Source organism: Lampris incognitus, chromosome 14 (genome assembly GCF_029633865.1).
Source record: "Lampris incognitus isolate fLamInc1 chromosome 14, fLamInc1.hap2, whole genome shotgun sequence".
NCBI lineage: Eukaryota > Metazoa > Chordata > Actinopteri > Lampriformes > Lampridae > Lampris > Lampris incognitus.
Genome location: NC_079224.1, coordinates 18549133 through 18572813, shown reverse-complemented (window position 1 = coordinate 18572813; position 23681 = coordinate 18549133). Strand labels below are relative to the sequence as shown.

At 44.6% G+C, this 23681-nt stretch overlaps 1 protein-coding gene across 1 annotated transcript; it reads right to left on the bottom strand.

The window, feature by feature from the left end:
- Positions 1-72: 72 nt before the first annotated feature.
- Positions 73-2874, bottom strand: LOC130124162 (protein THEM6-like). Its single transcript, XM_056293610.1, has 3 exons — positions 2739-2874; positions 1048-1555; positions 73-519 (listed from the first exon to the last, which is right to left on the bottom strand). The coding sequence occupies exons 2-3, from the start codon at positions 1549-1551 to the stop codon at positions 415-417; spliced, it is 609 nt and encodes a 202-aa protein (XP_056149585.1). The 5' UTR covers positions 1552-1555; positions 2739-2874; the 3' UTR covers positions 73-414.
- Between the last annotated feature and the right edge of the window lie 20807 nt (positions 2875-23681).

Here is a 23681-nt window from a genome sequence, read left to right as displayed (position 1 = left end):
GGCTGAGCATATCATACATACACAATATTGTCTCACAATTGCACTTGGGAACCTAGTGAAAATATTGCAGGGAACATCAAAAGATATTTTATTGGCAAAATAGCATTTGAAAATATACATTACACCATTGCTTTCCATATTCTGTTCATCCATCAGTGCTCATTCCTGATTTTAAGCTCTCAAAATGTGAATAATGTAATCAATGTACACTTGTTTTTCACATGTTCACATTATATGCATAATTTACCTCTAAATAACGTTCATCATCCGAGGAGTAGGTACAAATGTGTTTAAGTCAAAACATTCTGTTGATCAGAGGACGAATCCTTTTCTAAAACAGTGTTAATCCTGGGTTAGCACAATAGTTAGCATTCAAAAAGCCAATCCTAATAACTGCTGGAGTGATGCTGAGCTTCACTTGTCCTTCTCCAGTCCACTCTCCGCTCTCAGGGCCTGGCTGCTGGCTGAGATGAAGCTGACCCAGTGCTGAAGGTCCTCTGGAAACTCGGGGCATTCCACCTGCAAGGAAGTGAAAGTCTCACATTTCCACTAATGCCAACCAGTTGTGTCTCACTTGACTAGGAGTATGATCCCCTGTCACTATGATGGCCACAGTTCTTGTTGTCAGCAGATGAGAAATGTGTCCTCTGACTACTATAAAGTCATTCATTTTCTGTACTCTTTTAGTGCAAGTCAGGGGTCGCGAGAATATGGAGCCTATCCTATCCCGCATTAGGCAGGAGACACTAACCCCCATCACCCATTCTTACCTATAGGCAATGTCTCAAAGTCTCAAATTTGCCTCACGTTAATATTGTTGGAATGTGGGAGGAAACTGGACTACTTGGCGGAAATACCACCCAAACATGAGGAGAAACTCCAAACTGAAGGGCTGGGATTGAACCCTCTTGGTGTGAGGTAACAGTCATAACCGTTAGGCCACCACTTTGTAACTCATAAAAAAAAAAAATTGTAAAAAGGTGTGGACAGTGGCCAACCCTCCCTGACCATTTCTCTCCATGGTCACCATAACCACTCCTTCCTTACCTTCCTCTTGCACAGGTGCTGCATGATCTTGTCCGGGCTGCTGTGGAGGACGCTCTGTTTGCAGTACATCACAGCGCACACCAACCCGTCTTTCGAAGACACAAATCTCTGCTCCAGGAAAAAGGACTTATCGTCCCAGGTGACGATGCGACTCCGCAGCTCAAAGCTCTCGCCAATGCACAGGGCCCTGCGGTAGCGGATGGTGGTGGCCCCTACCACCACGGAAGCTCCCAGGGCTCGGAGGGCCTTGAATACGCCATTACGGGTGTACAGAGAGAAGCGGGCGAAGTCGCACTCCCGGAGGTAACGAGCATTGTTCATGTGACACATGTCGATGTCGTGAGGAAGGACGAGTCCTTTGACGACCTGCTCGCTTGTAACGTCCCATACGGCCGGCTGGAACCAGGCTCGCAGAATCACCACCACCACACGCAGGAAGTACCACACATCCAGGCTGCAGAAGAGGGCCAGCAAGGCGGCGAGCACCCCCAGCACCCACCACATCTCTCTGGGGAAGCAGTGGAAGGTTGTAAAGGTGGCTGCGGAGCTGCTGATAAATTTAAGTAAGGCACAGAGTATAAACTGTGTATGGTGTGTGTGTGTGTGTGTTTGTGTGTGTGTGTGTATGTGTGTGTGTGTGTAGGAAAAAAAATGAATAAAACGTTTAAGCAGTAAGGATACAATTTCCAAATATTAAATTCTGACATTTAAAATGAGACCAGGCATGGGAGGTAATTGTTGTCAGCCAATTACTTTTTTTTTTTAAATGGTGACATGACCCTGAAACTGAATCGCTCTGACTAATTCCGCACCATGTACTCAGAACTTTACTAAGGCATCTCTGACAGGCGTAGCAGGAGGAAAGTGGAGCAGAGGGCAGCAATACGTAATCATGACTGGCTTGCTCTGAATTGTGTACGTGATAAAAACTTGTGTATTGTGGTTTTGGGTGATGCTGATTAACGCCGGTTAACTTGGCTCTATCAGGACACACAAATGCCATGTGCAAGGCCCCAGTGTGTCTGGGGATTAATCAGCCTGGACCTAGCCCTAGACCCCACCTACAACACCCCCAGCCTAGTCTCAATGTACTCCAGTGCTAGTTGTCTTTCAGCTTATGTGAAACGCACCTTTGGCAATCGTAAAGAGTGTAAGAAACAAGTTTTACTTGACAGACAGGAGCTAGCCCTGCAGGTCTGCACAAACCAGTGCTCAGGGCAAAGGACAACTTCTACTATGAGAATGAAGTTCCCCAGAGTCCCAGACAGCTTCAGATCGAAGGCTTGCATATCTATACACAAAATCAAGCTCCCCTCAGTTTAAATACGCTACTATTCTAAAAATACCCCACGGAAAGGTTCAAATTATGCTTGTTAGCATTTGCCACGGTTAACAACAATAACCCTAACAACCCGTTTCGTTTGCAGCAAACGAGTGCCCGTTTAAATCACTGCACGAAGTCTGGTTTGTTCAGAGCACTTACATTCAATTTGAAAAAAAAAGTTTTTGATTTAATGTGGGCTCATATTTTTGTCTGATAGTTTTGTCAGTTATGTGTCCCAAATCACAGAAATCAGTAAAGTCGTAATGTAAGCGACCAGGACGGCGCACCCTCTTCGTATAGCGCAACTTTAAAAGGGGCACCGCCGCGATTTCCAGCAGAGTCCGGCAAAAACTGTTACTGTACTCACATAGACTCGCTGTGTTACGTCCTCCCGTCCTGTTTCACCCGTCCCGTCCTCACACCAGCCTCGTCCAACATTTGCTGACGAGTTCAGCAAACTTCACTCATTCTCGCAGACCTGCCGCGCCGCTCCTCGCCCCAAACTCGCGCTGCTGACCAGACACCTGCACATCCGGGTTTTTCAGATTAAAGCCCTCCCTGGTGCGCACCATTTTAGCGTCCCGTACCAATATTATGTATGTCCGCTGACGTTACATAGCATTATATTCATTTGCAAGAGAAAAACCTATTTCAACAAAAATTGTACAGCCTTAGTAAAACACTTTCAAAAAGTCAACGTGTGTCTTAAGGCCAGAACCTATACACCGTCGGACATCCCTCCAGCTGGCATACGCTGTTTTATTCTTTGTTATTTTTGCGAATTTCTGCCGCTTCTTGCACCATAGTCAACTATTGTATTTGTATCCCACTAACTCAACTGGTTGCCGCAGGAATCTTACAGGCGATAGAGAGCAGTTGTGCTACTTTGGGTTTAAATCTGTAAAATAGTGTCTCTCCTATAAACTTGCTGGCCTGAACGGTGCCTGTTACCTGACGCAACTCCGTGAAGCAGCAAAATGCATACAATAACTTCCGGTAGTAAAAGGTCTTCGTTTGTAAAATAAAAGCTTTCATGGCGCCTCTGTCTTGTTGCCCTCTTCAGTAGAATTGAACGTAACAATATAACAATAGTATGTCCATCCATCCATCCATTATCAAAACCGCTTATCCTGCTCTCAGGGTCGCGGCATGCTGGAGCCTATCCCAGCAGCCATTGGGCGGCAGGCGGGGAGACACCCCGGACAGGTCAGGCCGCCGGGCCATAATAATAATTACATAGAATCATTAATAATAACAATAACAACAAAAACAATTTTCTTTATTCGACATTTTATTATAACACAGTTAAGCCAATGCAAACTGAATATAGTTTTGAGAAATTAAGTCCAAAACGACTTATCCAAAAGGAAAACACAGAACTCTTAAAATTACACATTTGTTTATGTTGCGTTTACAATGAAAAAGAGAGAAAATAAAACATTTAAATGTTCTCTCTTTAACTAAAAATCCTGTTGTGTAACAGAACTGATTTCAGTTCCAAATGCAGCTAAGTACACAGAGAATCTCACAAGTTTAGCTCAATTTCAGGCAACAATGTGTCTTTGACACATTCGGTTCTGATAAAGTTTGGTGGTAAAGCCTGAATGTATTATGAAATTATTCAATTCATTCAATATTTTTCCTCAGACAGTACACACTGCAGAAAACACATCATAACATCAGTGCTTGTACACAGGTTTGGGGGGGGGGTGACTTAATATTAGGATGCAAACAAGCAAGAAATACAAAACTGGAAGTACTGAAGATGTGTCCAAACACAATGGAGAAAAGAAGAAAAAAAACAAATCTGCCTGACGCAGGAGGGAATAGCTGCAAAGACATGACAATTCATGCACAATTTGCCCCCGAAGGCTGAGTCCTGGCTCTCTTGGTGCTGTTTCTGGAGGCAGTAAAATGATGACCGTTTGTGTTAATGGATTTGGCTGTGCATATGTCGGGGGCCTCTGTGTGCCACTGATTGCTGTATGATGTGAATCAAATTGAGTCTCTCATCTGCCAAAGAATGGCCATTTGGACTCTGTTCCTGTGCAAAAACCTCTCTATGACTATAACTGCTGCTGATGTTTTTACTTCTACTGTTTTGTGTCAGCCCCTTGCCAGCTGCTGGCACGGAAAGGCTTTCACTGTTATTGCAACTCCCATTTTGTGTTTGCTGTCCCCCGGATACTGGCAATGAATGCCTTTTCATAAAATCACAAAGGACAATCTCACTATTCCTTCTGCCATTTCGTGTCTGTGTCCCCTCCATCGATGACCCTGAATTGCTTCCGAAGGTATTGTTACATTGGTCATTTTGTGTCTTTGGTCTCTCAGTTGCTGACAATGGATAGTTTTTTCTTTCACTGCAGCGGAAACTTTTCTGTCTCCCCGCTGGGCTCTGTGTGCAGCACCCATAACTGTCTGCCACATGGCAGGGGCTTAAAACAGGGACGGGTGAGAGAATATCGCTGCTATCTCCTGACCTCGGGGAAAAAGAGAGGGCTGTTTTTTCTGTCCGTCTGTGGTGAGGGGACACAGTCACAATTCAGGCCTAGACTAATCCGATGGCTTTCTGGACAGTGTGTCTTTGTACCCTTTAGTTGAACGTTAGAACCAGACTCTGGGTTTCCACAGTTGTGGCCGGCTGTGGTGTTTAGGCTGTCATGTTCCTGATGAGGACTGCTCTGGTAGATGCTGTTAGATACTTGCTGGTCACTGCCTTGTCCTGGACCGGTTGGTAGATGAGGGATTCTAGTGAAGCGAACACTCCTGTGCCCCACATGAACACTCCCGTGTCCCGCACAAGTGATTCTGAGGCAGCTCGGGGATTGAGTCAGGTCTGGTTCACTGGAGGACGGCATACGACTACAGTGACATCGAGCCTTAGACGATGAGGAGGTACTGATGGGTTTGTTCTGAGTGGAGATCTTAGAGTGGGCAGTGCCAGCCTGTGGGCTGTGTTTAACATGGGACAGACGAGGAGGAGGAGGGTGCGGTCTTAGGTCTGGTGTAGGGGTCAGATGTTGCTGAGTCTTACCTAAAGTCCTTTGTCGAGCTGACAAACTGGAAAAAAAAAACCGGAAAAATTAAGGATTAAAATTGCCTGCATTCACTAAAATATATGATTAACTTGAAACTGACACAAAAACTAAAACAAGGTTAAATCAAACAACATCCCGCCACTACTAAGAGAAAAGTATTTTTAATAAAGACAGCTTTGTTTTAGAAAGAAACCCTGTACAGCATAAACATGAGTATATGGCTTCTTGTCTTTTTGGCTGCCATATTCCAGAAACAAAGATCATGAAAAAGAACAGACAGGGAACTCTGCATTAAAGCATCAATTGCAGCGGCCAAAGGGAGCCTGGAGAGAGAGGAAAAAAATATCAGAAGTACTAACCTGGATCTGTTCCTCAACTCGTCCATGGGAGATGAGGAAGAGGAAGAGGAACAGTGGGATGAAGATAAGGATGAGGAGGAGGGGTAGTGGGTGAGAAGACAACTGGGGCTCTCTAAATCCATCTGGATAGCTTCCCTCTGCTTTCTCAGCTCTGTGCACACAGAGAAAAGGTTTGAAAACAGCTCTGAGAGTGTTAAAATTCAAACGACGAGGCGTTGTACGTCAACTGGCCACTAGGTGGCAGTAAAATCCGCTGTACTGGAATGTAGGCTCACCTATAATAGTAGGCTCTGTTTCACTCCGACTTCTGTCTTGTTCAATGCTCTCCTACAACCCACACACGCACGTGCGCGCGCGCGCACACACACACACACACACACACACACACACACACACACACAGCGTAGGAAAAAGAGAAAGAGCCCATTGTAAATGTAGAGGTTACGCGATGAACTGCAAAAGCAGCATTGCCTCGAGCTTATCAAGGCTCCCTTTCAGGACTCCATCCCCTCCATGGCCATACCTGTTAAATTACCCCTGAGCAAAACAACATGGCCGTCTCGCTCTCTGTCAGCATCTCAACCCTATGCCCACAGCAGAGGGCGAAAAGGGCATTTCCCTCCCATAATAAAACAAATCAAACATATCAAAAGAAAAACACACTGCAATACGGGGTGCACAACGCCAACACAAAACCCCCAGAGAGCACCGTTAAGGAGACAAAACAGAAAATACAACACAAATCAAGGTGGGCCTGGAAAACTGTGAAACATAGTGTAGCTAAGGAACAAAAGAAGACAGAAAGGATGAAAATAATGGGAGAAAGAGGAATGTGTGTAAAGAGAAGGAGAGGAGGGGGGAGAGAGAGAGAGAGAGAGAGTGTGTGTGTGTGTTTGTGTGCAACCACTAAATGATTGAGCAGCAGTGTTCCATCATAATTTGGCCTCAAATATTTATATCCTGAGCAGAGGAAAAACCACAGCCCTGTGAATGTGTCTGTGTGTATGCAGCCTGCAAAATCACAGACCCATAGAAATGTATGGTTAATGTGTATGTTTGTGTGTCTGTATGTGTGTGTGTGTGCATGCATGTGTTTGTGTGAGTGTATGTGCCTGGCGAGCATCTGCCCTCTCCTTAGTTCACACCAGCACAATTGCTAATGGTGAATCATTATTGTAACCAGTGTTTTAGCTCTATATAGGCCACTACACTATACTACACACACACACAAAGCATACAAATAGGTGTGGAAAATGGACAGTTTGGACGCATCTACTTGGTTGTGTTGTCCCGGTGGAATTCAGACCCACGGCCGCTGGTGATGTCTCTCAGAGAGCTGCAGACCATGTTCAGTGTGTCTGACAGTGAAGTGGCTGGAATCCAAAAACAACCCTTACGTGAGCTCATGCATTCCTAATATAGGCTTTGCGGTCCCTGTGGGACTTGAACCCACAACCCAACTGGCATTGAATTTCAGATATCTTAAGGAAGCCTGCATGTTATTATCGTTCCCCTCGTGCATGCATCGCTTCAACCGACTGCCTGTTTGGCTGACTGGCTGTCTACCTGTCTGTGTAACGGTGACAATCCATTGTCTGCTTTTCTTGCTATCGCTGTGTTTTACCTGTCATTCAACCTGCCCATGTGTCAGCTTGTGTGTGTGTGTGTGTGTGTCTTCCTGTCCATCTGCCCAACTGTCTGTCACCTTGTTTGCCTGCCACTGGTTAAATGCACATGTGGTAATTTCAGCTGCCTGCCTGTCTTTCTATCAGTTTACCTGTCTGTCAGCTTGTCGTTTTACATTTCCCGCCTGTCACCATTTGCTTCTGGCCATCTAGTTTGCGAGTAAACACGAACGCCAGATAATTAACGGTCTGCAGGGTTTTCCAGCAGCATCAGAAAGCTGTAAAGTGCTGGGAACTTATTGGTTTTGTTACATGGAAAAGAAAAACCCTTCATCCTCCGACCTCTTCTGCTCTCACAAGCCGTGCTGCTCTTCCACTCTTCATCAGACACCCGCAACACTGGCATCGCTGCAGCAGACACGGGAGTCCCCCCCCCCGTTTTTCCCCCCCAGAAGCGGAGATAACAGAATTCATCTGGTATTAACTCTCAAAACCAGACCCTTGGAAATAAACAGTAGAAGTGTCAGGAGATAAGAGCTGTCCAGGAACCACCTGGTCAGGAGGAAATGTGAGCGACACGGCTAAAAGGGAGAGAAATTCTTGAGCGTATATGAATGGACTCACAAAGAGTCTGAAAGAAGTGACCTAGCTTGTCGGTAGAGAGGCGGTCCACGTATGAGGATGAGTTCTGAATGGCTGAAATTCACTTTTGTTGAATTGTTTGAATTGAGTTTTGAAAGGCAGAAGTTTAGTTTTGAATATATTTGCAGATCATAATTTGCACCCGAGTAAAACTTTTTTTAAAATAAAATATGGGGTTATTGTGCAGACTTTCTTTTTAATTCATTTTTTAATCGAAATGCTTGAATGACTGCAGTCTGAATGTCTGTGACATGAATATGATTCATAGTTCTGCAGATTTCTTTTTACAAAATGTCCATATTCAAGAATTAAAAAAAAAACACTCGGGTTCAAATTGATTCGGCCCTGACTTCTGAGATCTCGGTCATTGTTCTCCAGGTTTTTCTCAAGTTTTGTCAGTAAAAAAATGACAGCATGGGCGTCTGGGTAGCGTAGCAGTGTATTCTGTTGCCTACCAACAAAGGGATCACCAGTTCGAATCCCCATGTTACCTCCGACTTGGTCGGGCGTCCCTACAGACACAATTGGCCATGTCTGTAAGTGGGAAGCCAGATGTGGGTATGTGTCCTGGTCGCTGCACTAGCGCTTTCTCTGGTTGGTCGGGGCGCCTGCTCAGGGGGGGCTGGGGAGGAATAGCATGATCCTCCCATGTGTTACGTCCACCTGGCGAAACTCCTCACTGACTCCACATGTATCAGAGGAGGCATGTGGTAGTCTGCAGCCCTCCCCGGATCGGCAGAGGGGATGGAGCAGCAACCGGGATGGCTCGGAAGAGTGGGATAATTGGCCGGATACAATTGGGGAGAAAAAGGGAGAAAATTAAAAAAACAAAAAACAAATGGTTGGGACACGAGGCAGGGTCTCTTGACCTTAACCAATCAAATGCCTTGTTTCCAACTGCAACAGTTTTCATTGGCTTGATCTCCTGTCAGTTAAAGTATGGGCTCAGTAAGATGAGTTGTAAGTAGAATATGAGGTCTAATAGCAGTACTAAGACAAGTAGTACTATTCCTCCCCTAACCCTACTCTTAAAATTACTCCTCTTCTCACTTCAAACAACCAAAAGGAAAATGTCTGCCGTGGGAGAGCATAAAGACATGTTCTAATTTGCTTTCAGCTCAACTATAAATGACATTTATGTTAGAGAAATTCACACTGTCGTAAACAGGCATCAACCAAAAATACAAAAACAACTACACAAAACTTTATTTCAAATAATGGGCTCAGCACACAGGTAGTTGTTATCTACAAATATTCAAAACTAAACTTTATCCTTTCAAAACCAACTCCAAAACATTCAAAAGTGATTTTTAACTGTTCAAAACCTGATCAAGACCTTGCAATATGTGGCACCAAGTTGCTCTCATGTTCGAACAGCAGCAGAACAGCAACAGCAAGTGAGCAGCCAAAGCAAAGCCCTACCGCATATTCTGGCTCAGAGACTGAGAGCCGAAAACCAGGCCAAGATCCAGCCCTGCCCCACTCCCCTACAATATATTTGTTTCTGCTGGACAGCATTGCCCTTCTGGCCTCATAAATTATGTCTCCCCCTCATCTGATGCAATGCCAGACGCAGAAGAAGATGGACCATTGCTATATCATTCAGCACACTTTAAGTGCCACCCTTATTGACTCCCATACCAATTCCTCCACCACAGAGAGGCATGTGGTGTGGTTAAGGTCTGGTGCAGCCACACAACCAAAGCATTCCCACTATTCTGTCATGCACATCTTGGTGGCTAAGACTCAAACTTGTCATCCATCTAAAATCACATGACCCTTTCCAAATGGGAAAGAAGGTGTCAGAAGCTGTGCTTATAGGGTAGTTAATACAAGGCACATAGACTGTTTCTAATACGGCCATCTTCAAACCACTGCTGCCACCGACTAACGCCCTCTTTCATAAAGAAAACAACTGCCAAGATCATGACACAAGACTTTACAGAATTCCTCAGTCTTCATATTGCCAACTACCCCATGCTGACACAAGTATCTAAACTATTAAGTTCACCCATATCTGGTCTAAATCTATCTCCCTCTAATCTCTTACTGCCTCTATTGCCAGTAAAATGTCTGCCTCCCCTCCCCCGCTGTCTGATCAGCCCTCCGATCTTGTCAATTATTATAATGACTCACTCTCCTCCTGTCTTGATCAGCTGGCCGCCATTAAAACCAAAATAGTCTAATTAACACGCTCAGCTCCCTTGTATACTTCTGAACCCCATCCCGTAAGCGCCACCTCAAAATACTTTACAAGAAAACTGGTTTAACAGTGCATCTCCAAGCCTACACAGACCACCTTCAACAACACAAAGATGCTCTCATCACAGCCCAGCCCACCTACTACTCACACCTCATACCTGGCTCCACCAACCCTAAGGCTCTCTTTTCCACAATAAACAAACTTTTAAAACCCAGTGACAATTCCTCCAAAGGTAACAACTGCAACCCTTTCCTTTCATTATTCCAAACTAAAATTGACACCATCTAGAACAACCTGACCATCTCCCCACCCATCTCCCCCCCCTTTACCACTCAGCCTCTGTCAAAATTTTCCTAATGGAGCTGCCCAACGATATGGTAGGAATGAGAAGCTCCACTTGTCTTCTGGATCCCATCCTAGCCAATCTTGTTAAGGACCGTCTCCTAGCTATCTCCTCACTCATCACAGAAATCATTAACTCCTCCCTCAGCTCTGGTTTAGTCCCCCATCCACTTAAATTGGCTGACGTCACCCCCACCCTCAAAAAACCTGGACTCAACCCTGACATGAGCAATTCCTGGCCTATCTTCGATCTCCCCTTTCTGTCAAAAATACTGGAATGTGTTGTCACCTCCCAACTCAAAGCTCACATTATCTCCAACGACCTGTTTGAGCCATTTCAATCTGGTTTCTGCTCATAGCACAGCACAGAAACAGTCATCCTTAAAGTCACTAACGACCTCCTCCTCTCCACAGGCTCCGTGCTCCTCAGCATTCTCATCCTCCTCGACCTCACTGCAGCTTTTGACACCATCAACCACGCCATTCTTCTCCCCCACCTTGAATCCTCCCTCAAAATCACCAGTGCTGCCCTCTTATTGGCTAAAATCATATCTCACAAACAGACAACATTTTATCAGCATCAACAACTGTACCTCCATTATCGCTCCTCTGTCTCAAGGTGGTCCCCCAGGGTTCGGTGCTTGGTCCTCTCCTATTCATCCTTTACATACTCCCCCTTGGTAAAATCATACGTCATCATAGTCTCTACTTCCAATGTTACGCCCATGATGTCCAGCTCTACATCTCCACTAAATCCATCACCATTACAACTTATTCCAGTCTGACCAACTGCCTCACTGAAATCAAATCATGGATGCAAGCCAACTTCCTCAAGTTAAATTGTGATAAATCTAACATGATCATCATCGGTCTCAAATCCAGTGGTGCCCCCAAGGGGTGGCCATGGCCACCCTGATACTATCACTGGCCCCCCCGCTGGCCCCCCCAGCCACGAGTCGCATATGCAGAATATGCTTCTGATTATGCATAATATGCTTCTATCTGATATTTTACATTAGGTGCTGTTCATTTAAATCAATAAAGTATATTTTTCTAAACTCTCATATTGACAGTTTTCAACTAGCCTATACAGTATACTACAACAACATCATAAAATTTCCGAAATTCAGTCATGGCTTTCAGTCATGGTTTTGGTGTGCCACCCCAAGATTTTCAGTGGCCCCATTTGGCCACCCCTATGAAAAATTTCTGGGGGCGCCACTGCTCAAATCCCTTACCAAAACCACCCACATCTTCTGCCGTACCACCGATTACTCTATCTCCCTTCCCACACATCTGTAATCTTGAAATAATTTTTGACAACAACCTCTCCTTTGAACACCACATCAATCAAATCACCAGAACTTCCCTTTTCCACCTAAAAAAAACATGGCTTGTCTCCAGCCATCTCTCTCCTCTGCTGCCGAAACTTTTATCCATGCCTTGATCACATCCAGAATTGACAACTGCGACAGCATTCTCTACGTCTCATCACCCAAAGTCCTAAACAAACTCCAGTACATCCAGAACTCTGCTGCCCACCTGCTCATGCACCCCCGCTACCAGGACCAGGACCACATCACCCCTATCTTCCTGAACCTCCAATGATCCCCTGTCCTACAATGGATCCAGTTCAAAGTCCTTCTCCTCACTCACAAAGCCCTTCATAACCAGGTCCCCTTCTACCTCACTGACCTGCTCCACTACCAAACTCCTTCATGCAGCCTTCGCTCCTCTGACGTCATCCTCCTGTCCCAAAAACACAGGAGCAAGCACTGTATCTGGGATGACAGAGCCTTCTCCATAGCTTCCCCCTCCCACTGGAACTCACCTCCCAAAACACATCAGACATTGCACCGATCTGTCGATATTCGAATCACTGATCAAAACTCACCTCTTCAGAATGGCTTTTATTGAGTGATTAATGTTGTGTTTTATGCTTTTGGTGTGTTGTTTTTATATTTACTTTTACGTATGTAAAGCATCTCTGAGTATTTTTAAAAGTGCTGTGTAAATAAAATATATTATTATTATTATTATTATTATTATTATTATTATTATTATTATGCGTGGTTGTTGATAGTGTAAATGAAGGACAACAGCCAACTGGGAGACTCTTGACGGCAGAATCCAGCCATCTAAAAACTTTGAAGAAAAACAAAACAAACACCTCTGGGTTAATAATACTTAAAGGGAAAAAGGTGTTAAGCTGCACTGAAAATGCAGTGTCTAAATTTTGAGCCGTCGTCATTGATAAGGGATGCCTGCATTGTCTCCAGAGTTTTAGGATGATGTCACAACAATTCATGTACTTGTTTAACTGATATGGCTAATGTGAATTTAAACAAGTGAGTCACTATCATTATGTGTGTGTGTGCGTGTGCAAAACACGTTGTCAGTACTTTCTTGATGCTGTGCCAAGTCCTTACATGAATGGTTCATATAAGGACTCTCTTCTCTGTGGATGTTAATATTACTTAAGATTTGTTAATGCAAATTTACTCAAAATATTGGAACTGCTGTTGTTTTGAAAATATGACTATAAAGCCCTTTCAGAAGCCATTCAATTGGTTGCTATCATAAGCATAGCAAACTATTTCAGATAACCAATCTCTAGTAATAAAGAACATTATTTAATTCCTTGATGTATTTGAACAGTCACATAACTGTCATCAGTCTGTCAGTTGGTCTACTTTGGAATAATAGTCTAGCAATATTAAGTACGTTAGCGAGCTTGCTAGCTGTCAATAAAGAATCTTGTGAACTCAGGGCCACACCCCCTAACCTCATGAGAATTTGACTGTGCTTAAACAATTATAAAAAATCAAATGATACTTCTGAAGCTGAAAAAAAGAAAAACTCCTAACATGAATATTCCACAATAAAACCTGTCTGACTGAATCAAAATCATTGAACTGGATCTTTGATGTACTGTTTGGTAAAATGAGAACTAGATCGTACAACAGCTAGTGGGTTTAAGCCTCAAATTCTGCCTGGGCTCATTTAAGAGATTTACAAGCAATAATTTTCAACTGCATTCTAGAGTTGGTCAATAGGCGTCGCAGTTGTTTTTTGTAGCTATCCTGCAGAAGTTCGAAGGCAGGGCCTAAAATTCATGTCTTGACTTTGTACTTACATAAACACCGACGATCCAGGTACAGCTGCATTACAGCCAACTGGCTAGCATTGCTGCCTCTCATTTCAAGTTCAAATTCAAGCTGTACTGTTTTCCAAGTACATACCAAGAATGTGACTTGGCAGGATGCTCCAACATAATGAACACAAGGGCAGATGTAAGATGTTTTAAAGTAGAAAAAAAAGAAAACTATGGGTATCTTCCTTACTATATTCGTTTCTACTGACAGTGGACCGAGCCATATCCATAAAGGACAGCTATTATTATGTCAGTCTTCCAAAAATACAAAATTGAGATTGCAATATGTTTCATTAGCAGTGTAAAAATACATGTTTAGGATAGGAAGCTCTGTCCATGTGGCTGCATCAGACAGTGCCAGACTGATGCCAAATTGTATGTATCATTGTAATAGTAACTTTCAAATTGTCATGCAGCGTAGCTCTGCTTTGCAAAAGCTATTTCTATCGCTTACCATATATATATAAAGGCAATAATTATTGTACAATCAAAGTTGTATATCTGTGTAATTTGAATCTTTATTCTTGGAAAATGTTTTCTCCTTTTTCTCCCCAATTGTATCCGGCCAATTTCCCCACTCTTCCGAGCCATCCTGGTCACTGCTCCACCCCCTCTGCCGAGCCGAGGAGGGCTGCAGACTACCACATGCCTCCTCTGATACATGTGGAGTTGCCAGCCGCTTCTTTTCACCTGACAGTGAGGAGTTTCACCAGGGGGACGTAGCATGTGGGAGGATCATGCTATTCCCCCAGCCCCCCCCCCGATCAGGCGCCCCAACCGACCAGAGGAGGCGCTATTGCAGCGACCAGGTCACATACCCACATCCAGTTTCCCACCCACAGACACAGTTGACTGTGTCTGTAGGGACACCTGACCAAGCCGGAGGTAACACGGGGATTCGAACCAGAGATCCCTGTGTTGGTAGGTAACAGAATAGGCCGCTACACTACCCAGATGCCCTTAGTAGGATTTTTTGGGTCAGATTTTGAAAGCTCATCTTCCTAAAGATTTCTCAATGCCTTTTCCAGAGTTTTCACAACCTGCTTCTTTTATCAGAATCAGAATCAGAATACTTTATTTATCCCCGAGGGGAAATTAAGTTCTGTTACAGACACTCACGCTCTAATAACTAAAAACTAACAAGATACAAGTTAAGAAAATAGAAACAGAAATAAACAGAAATAAAAGATAAATAAGAAATAGAAATAAGAACAAAATATATCAACAAGCACGGTGCACGTAACACCCTATCTATACTGCACTACCACAGCACACCACTAGCAGCACAAAACAACACAAACAAAACTCGACAGGGCCAATCCAGTGATCATTAACTCAGAGAGTCTGACAGTCTGAGTCTGAGGGAGGAGTTGTAAAGTTCGATGGCCACAGGCAGGAATGACCTCCTGTGGTGCTCTGTGGTGCTTTTCGGCAGAATGAGTCTATTACTAAAAGTACTCCTGTGCCCAACCAGCATGTCATGGAGTGGGTGGGAGACATTGTCCATGATGGCACATAATTTCAACAGTGTCCTCCTCTCAGAAACTGCCGCCAGAAAATCCAGTTCCACCCCCACAATGTCACCGGCCTTGCAGATCAGTTTATTGAGCCTGTTTGCATCCGCTACCCTCAACCTGCTCCCCCAACACACAACAGCAAACAGGAGATCACTGGCCACCACAGACTCATACCACATCCTGAGCATTGGCTGGCAGATGTTGAAGTACCTCAGCCTCCTAAAACAGTAGAGACGGCTCTGTCCCTTCTTGTAGAGGGCATCAGTGTTCTTAGCCCAGTCCAGTTTATTGTCTATATACAGCCCCAGGTACTTGTAGTATTCCAGTGTCCACACTGACCCCCTGGATGGAGACAGGGGTCACTGGTGTCGTGTCCCTCCTCAGGTCAACAACCAGCTCCTTTGTCTTAGTCACGCTGAGCTGCAGATTGTTCTGCTCACACCACGTGACAAAGTTTCCCACCACAGCCATGTACTCGGCCTTCTCGTCACTACTGATGCAGCCAACTATAGCAGAGTCATCAGAGAACCTCTGAAGATGGCAGGACTCTGTGTGGTAGTTGACGTCCGTGGTGTAGAGGGTGAAAAGGAAGGGAGACAGGACCATCCCCTGCGGAGCCCGTGTTGCTGACCACACTGTCTGACAAACAGTGTTGCAAGCGCACATACTGTGGTCTACCAGTAAGGTAGTCAACAATCCAGGACACAAGGGGGGCATCTACCTGCATTGCTGTCAGCTTCTCACCCAGTAGAGCTGGCCGGATCGTGTTGAAGGCACTGGAAAAGTCAAAGAACAGGACTCTCACAGAGCTTGCTGGCTTATCCAGGTGGACATAGGCACGGTTAAGCAGGAAAATGATGGCATCCTCAACTCCCAGTCGGGGTTGGTAGGTGAACTGGAGGAGGTCTAAGTGTGGCTTGACTGTGGGCTGAAGCTGCTCCAGGATGAGTCTTACCAGAGTCTTCATGATGTGTGAAGTCAATGTTACCGGTCTGTAGTCCTTGGAGTCCCTGGGATGTGATATTTTAGGCACAGGAACGAGGCAGGATGCTTTCCACAGTACAGGGACCCTTTGAAGTCTAAGGCTCATGTTGAAGACATGGTGAAGCACTCCACATTTTACACAGTGTAGCAGTGAAAACCTATCCTGCACAGCTTCTGTATTGCCCCTGCATCATCACTACAGCAGCACTGACTGTTCACAATGCATGCACAGACTCTCTTCAGTGTCTTGGTGCATTCTCAGCAAGGATGTGCATGTATATAAAACAGGATTGTGGGACTTTGGTGAAGATGTAAAACTAGAGAGTGATAAATAAAATACAATAAATGTATACAACAATACAACTTTTACTTAAAATAGATACTTATCAGCAAATGGAGATCATTTGTAATAAAATTATGCCTTAAGAGCATTGTGACAAACCTAGATAGCACACAGGGATATTGGCATACCTGTCTCTTGACTACAGCCCCGTGGTGACAGCATCCTGGCAAGAACCAGGGAAGCTCATGGCATACAGCTGGAAAGCAGGGGTGCTAAGTGAGCTGCAGTCAAAATTAATCAGTTCATACATCTGTTGGTAACCTCCTGGTTTTTACTGGCCAAATGAGACCGGCATCAACCACACCGGGGGCATCCCGACTAGCAACACCCTACTGAGGGAAAATATGTACCCCTTATGTCTTCTACCCTGTTTTTTCCTACTTGAATGCTATTGAAAAGGACACCCATGGCTGCTAAATACCTTGTGGAAGTTAAGACCTATTCATTCAGTGTTATCCTCACTCACCAGTCTCTACAGGCAAATCAGTAGACCCCTTGGCTGAACACAATTGCTACTTTACTGTGCTTACATCTCTCACGTCCAGTTTCACTTTTTTCTTTTGTCTGTTCATGCCTCCACAATGAATATCCTGTACAAGACTTCCATCACCAATACCTGGTCATCATCTAGTTGCCTTCCCACTGTTTACGTGTCAGCACAATGTATGGATCTATCATTTCCCTGATTTTGGTCAAATCCAGCTGCTGAAATACACAGACTTGTCAGTTTGTATTGACTGGACCCATAACATGAAGCCACCTACATGTACGCTGTAAATGTCCCTGTTATCCTGGTGAAATGCTCTTACTACACATTAAAAGGAACATATGCACGCACATGATTGTGTGCGTGCACACACACACACACACACACACACACACACACACACACACACACACAAGAGTAGACTGGAATGTCATGACTAAATGGAATGTTTGGCTTAAACTGAGTCTTATTTAAAGTAGTTAAGGTGACGGTCATACCACCCTTACCATTGTGCAAAACACACATGCATGCACGCATGTATGCGCGCGCGCACACACACACACACACACACACACACACACACACACACACGTGTTCAACATGTGGTGTGCATGAAAATTCTGTTCTGGTCTCTCTCCCTGTCTTTCTCTCTCTCCCCCAGTCTCACCCCTTATGCTAGGCAAGCAGGATAGTCTATCCAGACTCTATGCAAGCAGACACGCCTGTGTGAACATTTTTGTTCGTGGGGTGTGTGCGCACGCGCGTGTGTGTCGTGTGTGTGTGTGTGTGTGTGTGCGTGTGTGTGTGCCTGCATGTCCAAGAGTGTGTGTAAGTAGTTATTGCAGCGATTGGGGGTAGATTGATCTCACTCAGTACTGTAAAGCCCTTGGCTAGACGAATGGAAAAAAATAAGCGTAGTTTTTGCAGGCTTGCCATGTGTGCATGTATGTGTGTGTGTGTGTGTGTGTGTGTGTGTGTGTGTGTGTGTGTGTGTGTGTGTGTGTGTGTTTGCAAATAAAAGTGTTGGCAGGGATCTTAGTGCCAATGGAGACTTTTCAGGTCCACCTGAGGGAGTCTAGAAAGAGACAAACCTCAGCAAAGTGGTTTGTTTTGAGGAACAGAGGACTTCACATTTGTTTTGTCTCATCTCATCTCATCTCATCTCATCTCATCAGCAGCTGCTTCTCCGGGGTTGGGTCACGGTGACAGCAAGCTAAGTAGGGCACTCCAGACGTCCCTCTCTCCAGCAACACCCTCCAGCTCCTCCTGGGGGATCCTAAGGTGTTCCCAGGCCAGATTGGACATGTAGTCCCTCCAGCCCATTCTGGGTCTACCCCGGGGTCTCCTCCCAGTTGGCCGTGCCCGGTAAACCTCCAAAGGAAGGCACCGAGGAGGCATCCTAATCAGATGCTCGAACCACCTCAACTGGATCCTTTAGACGTGAAGGAGCAGCGGCTCTACTCTGAGCTCCCTCCGGATGTCTGAGCTCCTCACCCTATCTCTAAGGCTGAGCCCAGACACCCTATGGAGGAAACTCATGTCAGCCGCTTGTATCCCCGATCTCACCCTTTCGGTCACTACCCAAAGCTCATGACCATAGGTGAAGGTTGAAATGAAGACTGACTGGTAAATTGAGAGCTTTGCCTTCCGGCTCAACTCCTTCTTCATCACAACGGTCTGGTACAACGTCCGCGTTACTGCTGATTCTGCACCAATCCACCTATCAATCTCCTGCTCCATTCTACCCTCACTCGTGAACGAGACCTCGAGATACTTGAATTCCTTCACTTGAGGCAACAACTTACCCACCATTTTCTGGTACAGAACCATGGCCTCAGACTTGGAGGTGCTGACTCTTCACATTTGTTTTGGATTTTTTTTTTTAAATTTAGTCAACTGGATGCATCCATGATCAATTTGACTGTTTGATTTAAACTATGCATTGTATAATAAAGTTTTGATAATGAGCATCATTACTGTAAAGGTTAGATGCTATGAATCTTACTAATGAGCCAGCCCATTCACACAGTGTAACACCCCGAAAGTAGGTTAATAAGGTTAATAATGTGTATCAAGGTATCTAGGTAACCTCATGACAACTTGACCACTCAAATTCTAAAAGAGCCATTCAACTTTTTATTCATTTATTTTGAACTGAAAACATGTTGGTTTTTCCCCTCAAATGGTAAAACTGATTGCCCTAGTGATAAATTAAACAAAAAAAGGGACTGCATCACATGGGGGTTTTGAGGGAGAAAGTCTACATTGTCTCTTTCTTTCAGGGGAAAGAGCACATTACAATAAACGCCCCCCCCCAACCATTTACCCATGTCATACAGGGGACACCCATTTACCCATGTCATACAGGGGCATCAAGGATACCAATGTTTCATACTGGAGAGCTGACACATGTGGGGTCCAGCATGTTAGAAAAATGAAATATCAGCTAAATAGAGAGATGGTAAACAGACTGCATTTATATAGCGCTTTTCTAGTCTACCAACCACTCAAAGCACTTTACAATGTATGCTTCACATTCATTCACCATCTCACACACGTTCATACACTGATGGCAGAGGCTGCCATGCAAGGCGCCAACCTGCTCATCGGGAGCAGTTACGGATTCAGTGTCATGCTCAAGGACACTTGGACACACTCTCTGGAGGAGCCGGGGATCAAACCAGTGGGTATCAAATCAGCGACCTTCCGATTACTAGATGACCCGCTCTACCTCCTGAGTCATGCTGCCCCGAGATGACACACAGGACACTACCATACATGGACACCACCATCGCTGTCCTTTATATCTACACCCCTTTATATCCTTTATACATGAACACCACCATCACTGTCCTCTATAGCTATACCCCCTTTATATCCTTTATACATGGACGACACCACCATTGCTGCCCTCTATAGCCAAACCTTTTTATATCCTTTATACATGGACACCATCACTGCCCTCTATATCACATCATTGGCGGTCACTCGGGGTCGGGTATAACTGTCCTCCTTCTAGATTCTTGTGGGTATCCTTGTGGGAGGATGCCTGCATGTGACAGCTTTTTACGTGCAGTGGTTGATCCACTTGCAGCAACCACACAGTCCTTGGCAAGGGGTGGCAAGAGTCCAATGGCATGGAGAACCAAGATGATTGGTACCACCCTCTGTTACAGCCTTCATCCACCTTCACTGGCATTGTCTTCCGCCAGTTCTGCCGTTGAATTAAATCTTTGTTGGGTCGCACTTCGTCTGGAACCTCCTCCTTGACCTATCTGCATTGGGTGACCCTAGCAGGAGCCAAGCTCCAGATTGCATAACTCTTGGGATCATTAGTACATGCAAGCTTCCCCACCAAAACAAGGTGGTGATCCAGGAGAAGCCTTTATATCGATTACTACCACTTTCGGTTGCTCCTGTTAGGGGTCGCCACAGTGGATCATCATTTCCATCTCTTCCTGTCCTCTGCATCTTCCTCTGTCACACCAGCCACCTGCATGTCCTCCCTCACCACATCCATAAACCTCCTCTTTGGCCTTCCTCTTTTCCTCTTCCCTGGCATCTCCATATTCAGCATCCTTCTCCCAATATACCCATTTTCTCTCCTCCACACATGTCCAAGCCATCTCCATCTTGCCTCTCTTGCTTTGTCTCCAAACCGACCAACCTGAGCTGTCCCTCTAATATAATCATTCCTAATCTTGGCCTTCTTCATTGCGCCCAATGAAAATCTTAGTATCTTCAACTCTGCCACCTCCAGCTCCGCCTCCCATCTTTTCATCAGTGCCACTGTCTCCAAACCATACAACATAACTGGTCTCACAAACATCTTGTAAACCTTCCCTTTAACTCTTGCTGGTACCCTTCTGTCGCAAATCACTCCTGACACTCTTCTTCACCCACTCCACCCACCTGCACTCTCTTCGTTACTTTGAACAGTTGACCCCAAGTATTTAAACTCATCCACGTTTGTCACCTCTACTCCTTGCATCCTCACCATTCCACTGTCGTCCCTCCGATTCATGCATAGGTATTCCGTCTTGCTCCTACTGACTTTCATTCCTCTTCTGTTCAGTGCATACCTCCACCTCTCCAGGCTCACCTCCACCAGCAATCTACTCTCACTACAGATCACAGTGTCATCCGCGAACATCATATAAATAAATAAAACTGCAAGATTGCAGGCCAGGCACAGGGCCCTAGAGATGCGAGGGCCTGGGTGGTAGCACACTTTGCACAGCCTATGCGATGGTTCTGTCTACACCCCTTTATATCCTTTTTCAGACAGGTGGAGACAGACTTATAACAAGTGTTTAATTACACTTTCACTATGTAAATAAACATTTGCCATACCAGTCAGATGAAACAGGCCATCAAACCTGTAGTTAGTATTGAACTTGGATACCATTTTGGAATCTATATTAAGGCTAATGTCGCAAGCCATCTGGGGTTATTTATCAATCAACAGGAACATCATAGAAAATGCTTGTATTGCCATATTGGCTGAATTCAGATTGTATGCACTGCAATGCAGACTTAACAGCTGCAGATCAGTACATTAAATCAATACTTGAGAGTTGTGAGGGTTTCCCATGGGACTGAGATCTTTACTGCATGGCAGCTGACAGGCAAAGAGGATTTGCAGTGATTTTAGTTCTTGGTTGAGCTCCATTCTGTTTCTGACTCACCTGGAGATACAAAACCTGGACCTTCAGTGCTTCACATTCCTCTATTAGGATAGACCTAGTGTGAGAGAAAGAGAGAGAGCGAGAGAGAGAGAAAGCGAGAGACAGACAGGCAGACAGACAGACAGACAGACAGACAGACAGACAGACAGACAGACAGACAGACAGACAGACAGACAGATAGATAGATAGATAGATAGATAGATAGATAGATAGATAGATAGATAGATAGATAGATAGATAGAAAAGAAGGGAAGAATGAGAGGGGATTCATGATGTTTGTCACTTGTACAACCACAGTTGTTTTTCATTTGAGAAGTCTAGCAGGCCAATAACTACAATCTAGGTCAAAGTGGAAATTCTGCATTTGACAGTTAACACAAGTACACATACAACACAACAACTTCATCCAAAGCTGAGGTTTATTTAATATCAGCTGTTGTATGTTATGATATCAACCTTATCAGCTAATTTGCAGGTCAACAAAACATCTTTAAACAAATCTTTCTTTTTTTAATTTTTTTTGTTACAGAACACAAAACTAGAACATGGGGTGTTTTTCCATTTGAGATAAAAGAAAAAAGGAAAAAAAAAGTACAAAAACCGTACTTACATAAACAAGTTTAAACAAAAGAAGGACGTTTTGGCGAAATATACAATTTCCACTTCTCCCAAATTTCCTCAAATTTAGTTTCCTGAAGCCTCACAGAGAGGGTGATTCTTTCCATCACATAAATTACGTTCATACCAGTCCTCTATAGTCCGGATGTCTGGCTTAAACCATTTCTTTGTAATTGCTTTTCTAGCAGCTACACTCAATATTTCCAAACAAGCAACTTGCATAAATGTCTGTGGGTGTTGCATGTAATAAACCAAAGAGCAAAGAAGGAACATCGACTTTATCAGCCAATTTGCGGGTCAGCACAACATCATTAAGAAAATCTTTCTTATTCCAAAAACGATTCGTTGGAGTAGCAACAATCGGCAAGTCCCAGCTCCGTTTCAGAATACACCAAATGGATGTGGCAAAAAATAACAAGATGCTTGCCTTGTTTTAACACTTTTAACAGCACTCACAATTTATGTTACAGAAACCATGAAACAAAACAAAATCTGTCATTTACGACAAGCTGTCAAGGTGACCGACTAGACTGGAGACTGATTTTGGGAAAAAGAGAGCACTTCTTTTTCCACTCTGTATAAGAGCTAATGGCACAAACTGAGACAAAGTGACAACAGTGTCTGTTTGCTTACAGTCTGTGCACAGACCAAATTTACTCTGCAGATTCTTAATAAAGTACTGTATTGAATGACATCGTCCTATTTTTCTTTCTCTCCCTCAACTTCCTTCTCTCGCTTTCTTTCTTTCCTTCTACCCCCCCCCCTTTGGTTACATAACGATAGTGGACTTTTCATTCACATCTGTCAAATGAAGGGAAGGAATCTTTTGCATGCTTCAGCCAGGTCTGGGATCTATTTTCTCACAATGGAGCCTTTTGTGCCATTTGAGTCAGGGAAGGAAGGGGAGAGGAGAGGCAAGAGGGAGAGAAAGACAGAGAGAGGGAGAGAGAAGGAGAAAGAGAGAGAGGGAGTGGGAGTGGGGCTCTCCTCCAAGCCAGTCTCCATGTTTGCACTGCCATCCAGGCCTCAGAGCAATACACGGAGGAAGGGAATGGAGGAAACGGAGTGAGACGGAGGCAGGGGAGAACAGACGGCGGAGATGAGGATCTCGGGGGCGGGGTAATAGGGGTAGAGGAGTGGGCAGCACCCTCAAGTACTCAAAACCAACTCAAAAACTGACTTACAGACAGACTCCAAAATGTTTATATCACTTGGGTAAAGTTTTAAAGAGTAATTGCAGGACATTTCCCAATTTGGTCTGGCCAGATGCACGCTCTCTCTCTTTCTGTTTGTATTTCATTCTCTCT

Coding starts and splice junctions, on each gene's coding strand:
- LOC130124162 (XM_056293610.1), bottom strand. CDS start 1,551: ATGTGGTGGGTGCTGGGGGTGCTCGCCGCCTTGCTGGCCCTCTTCTGC. Junction 520..1,047: donor AGCACCTGTGCAAGAGGAAG/GTAAGGAAGGAG, acceptor ACTTCCTTGCAG/GTGGAATGCCCCGAGTTTCC.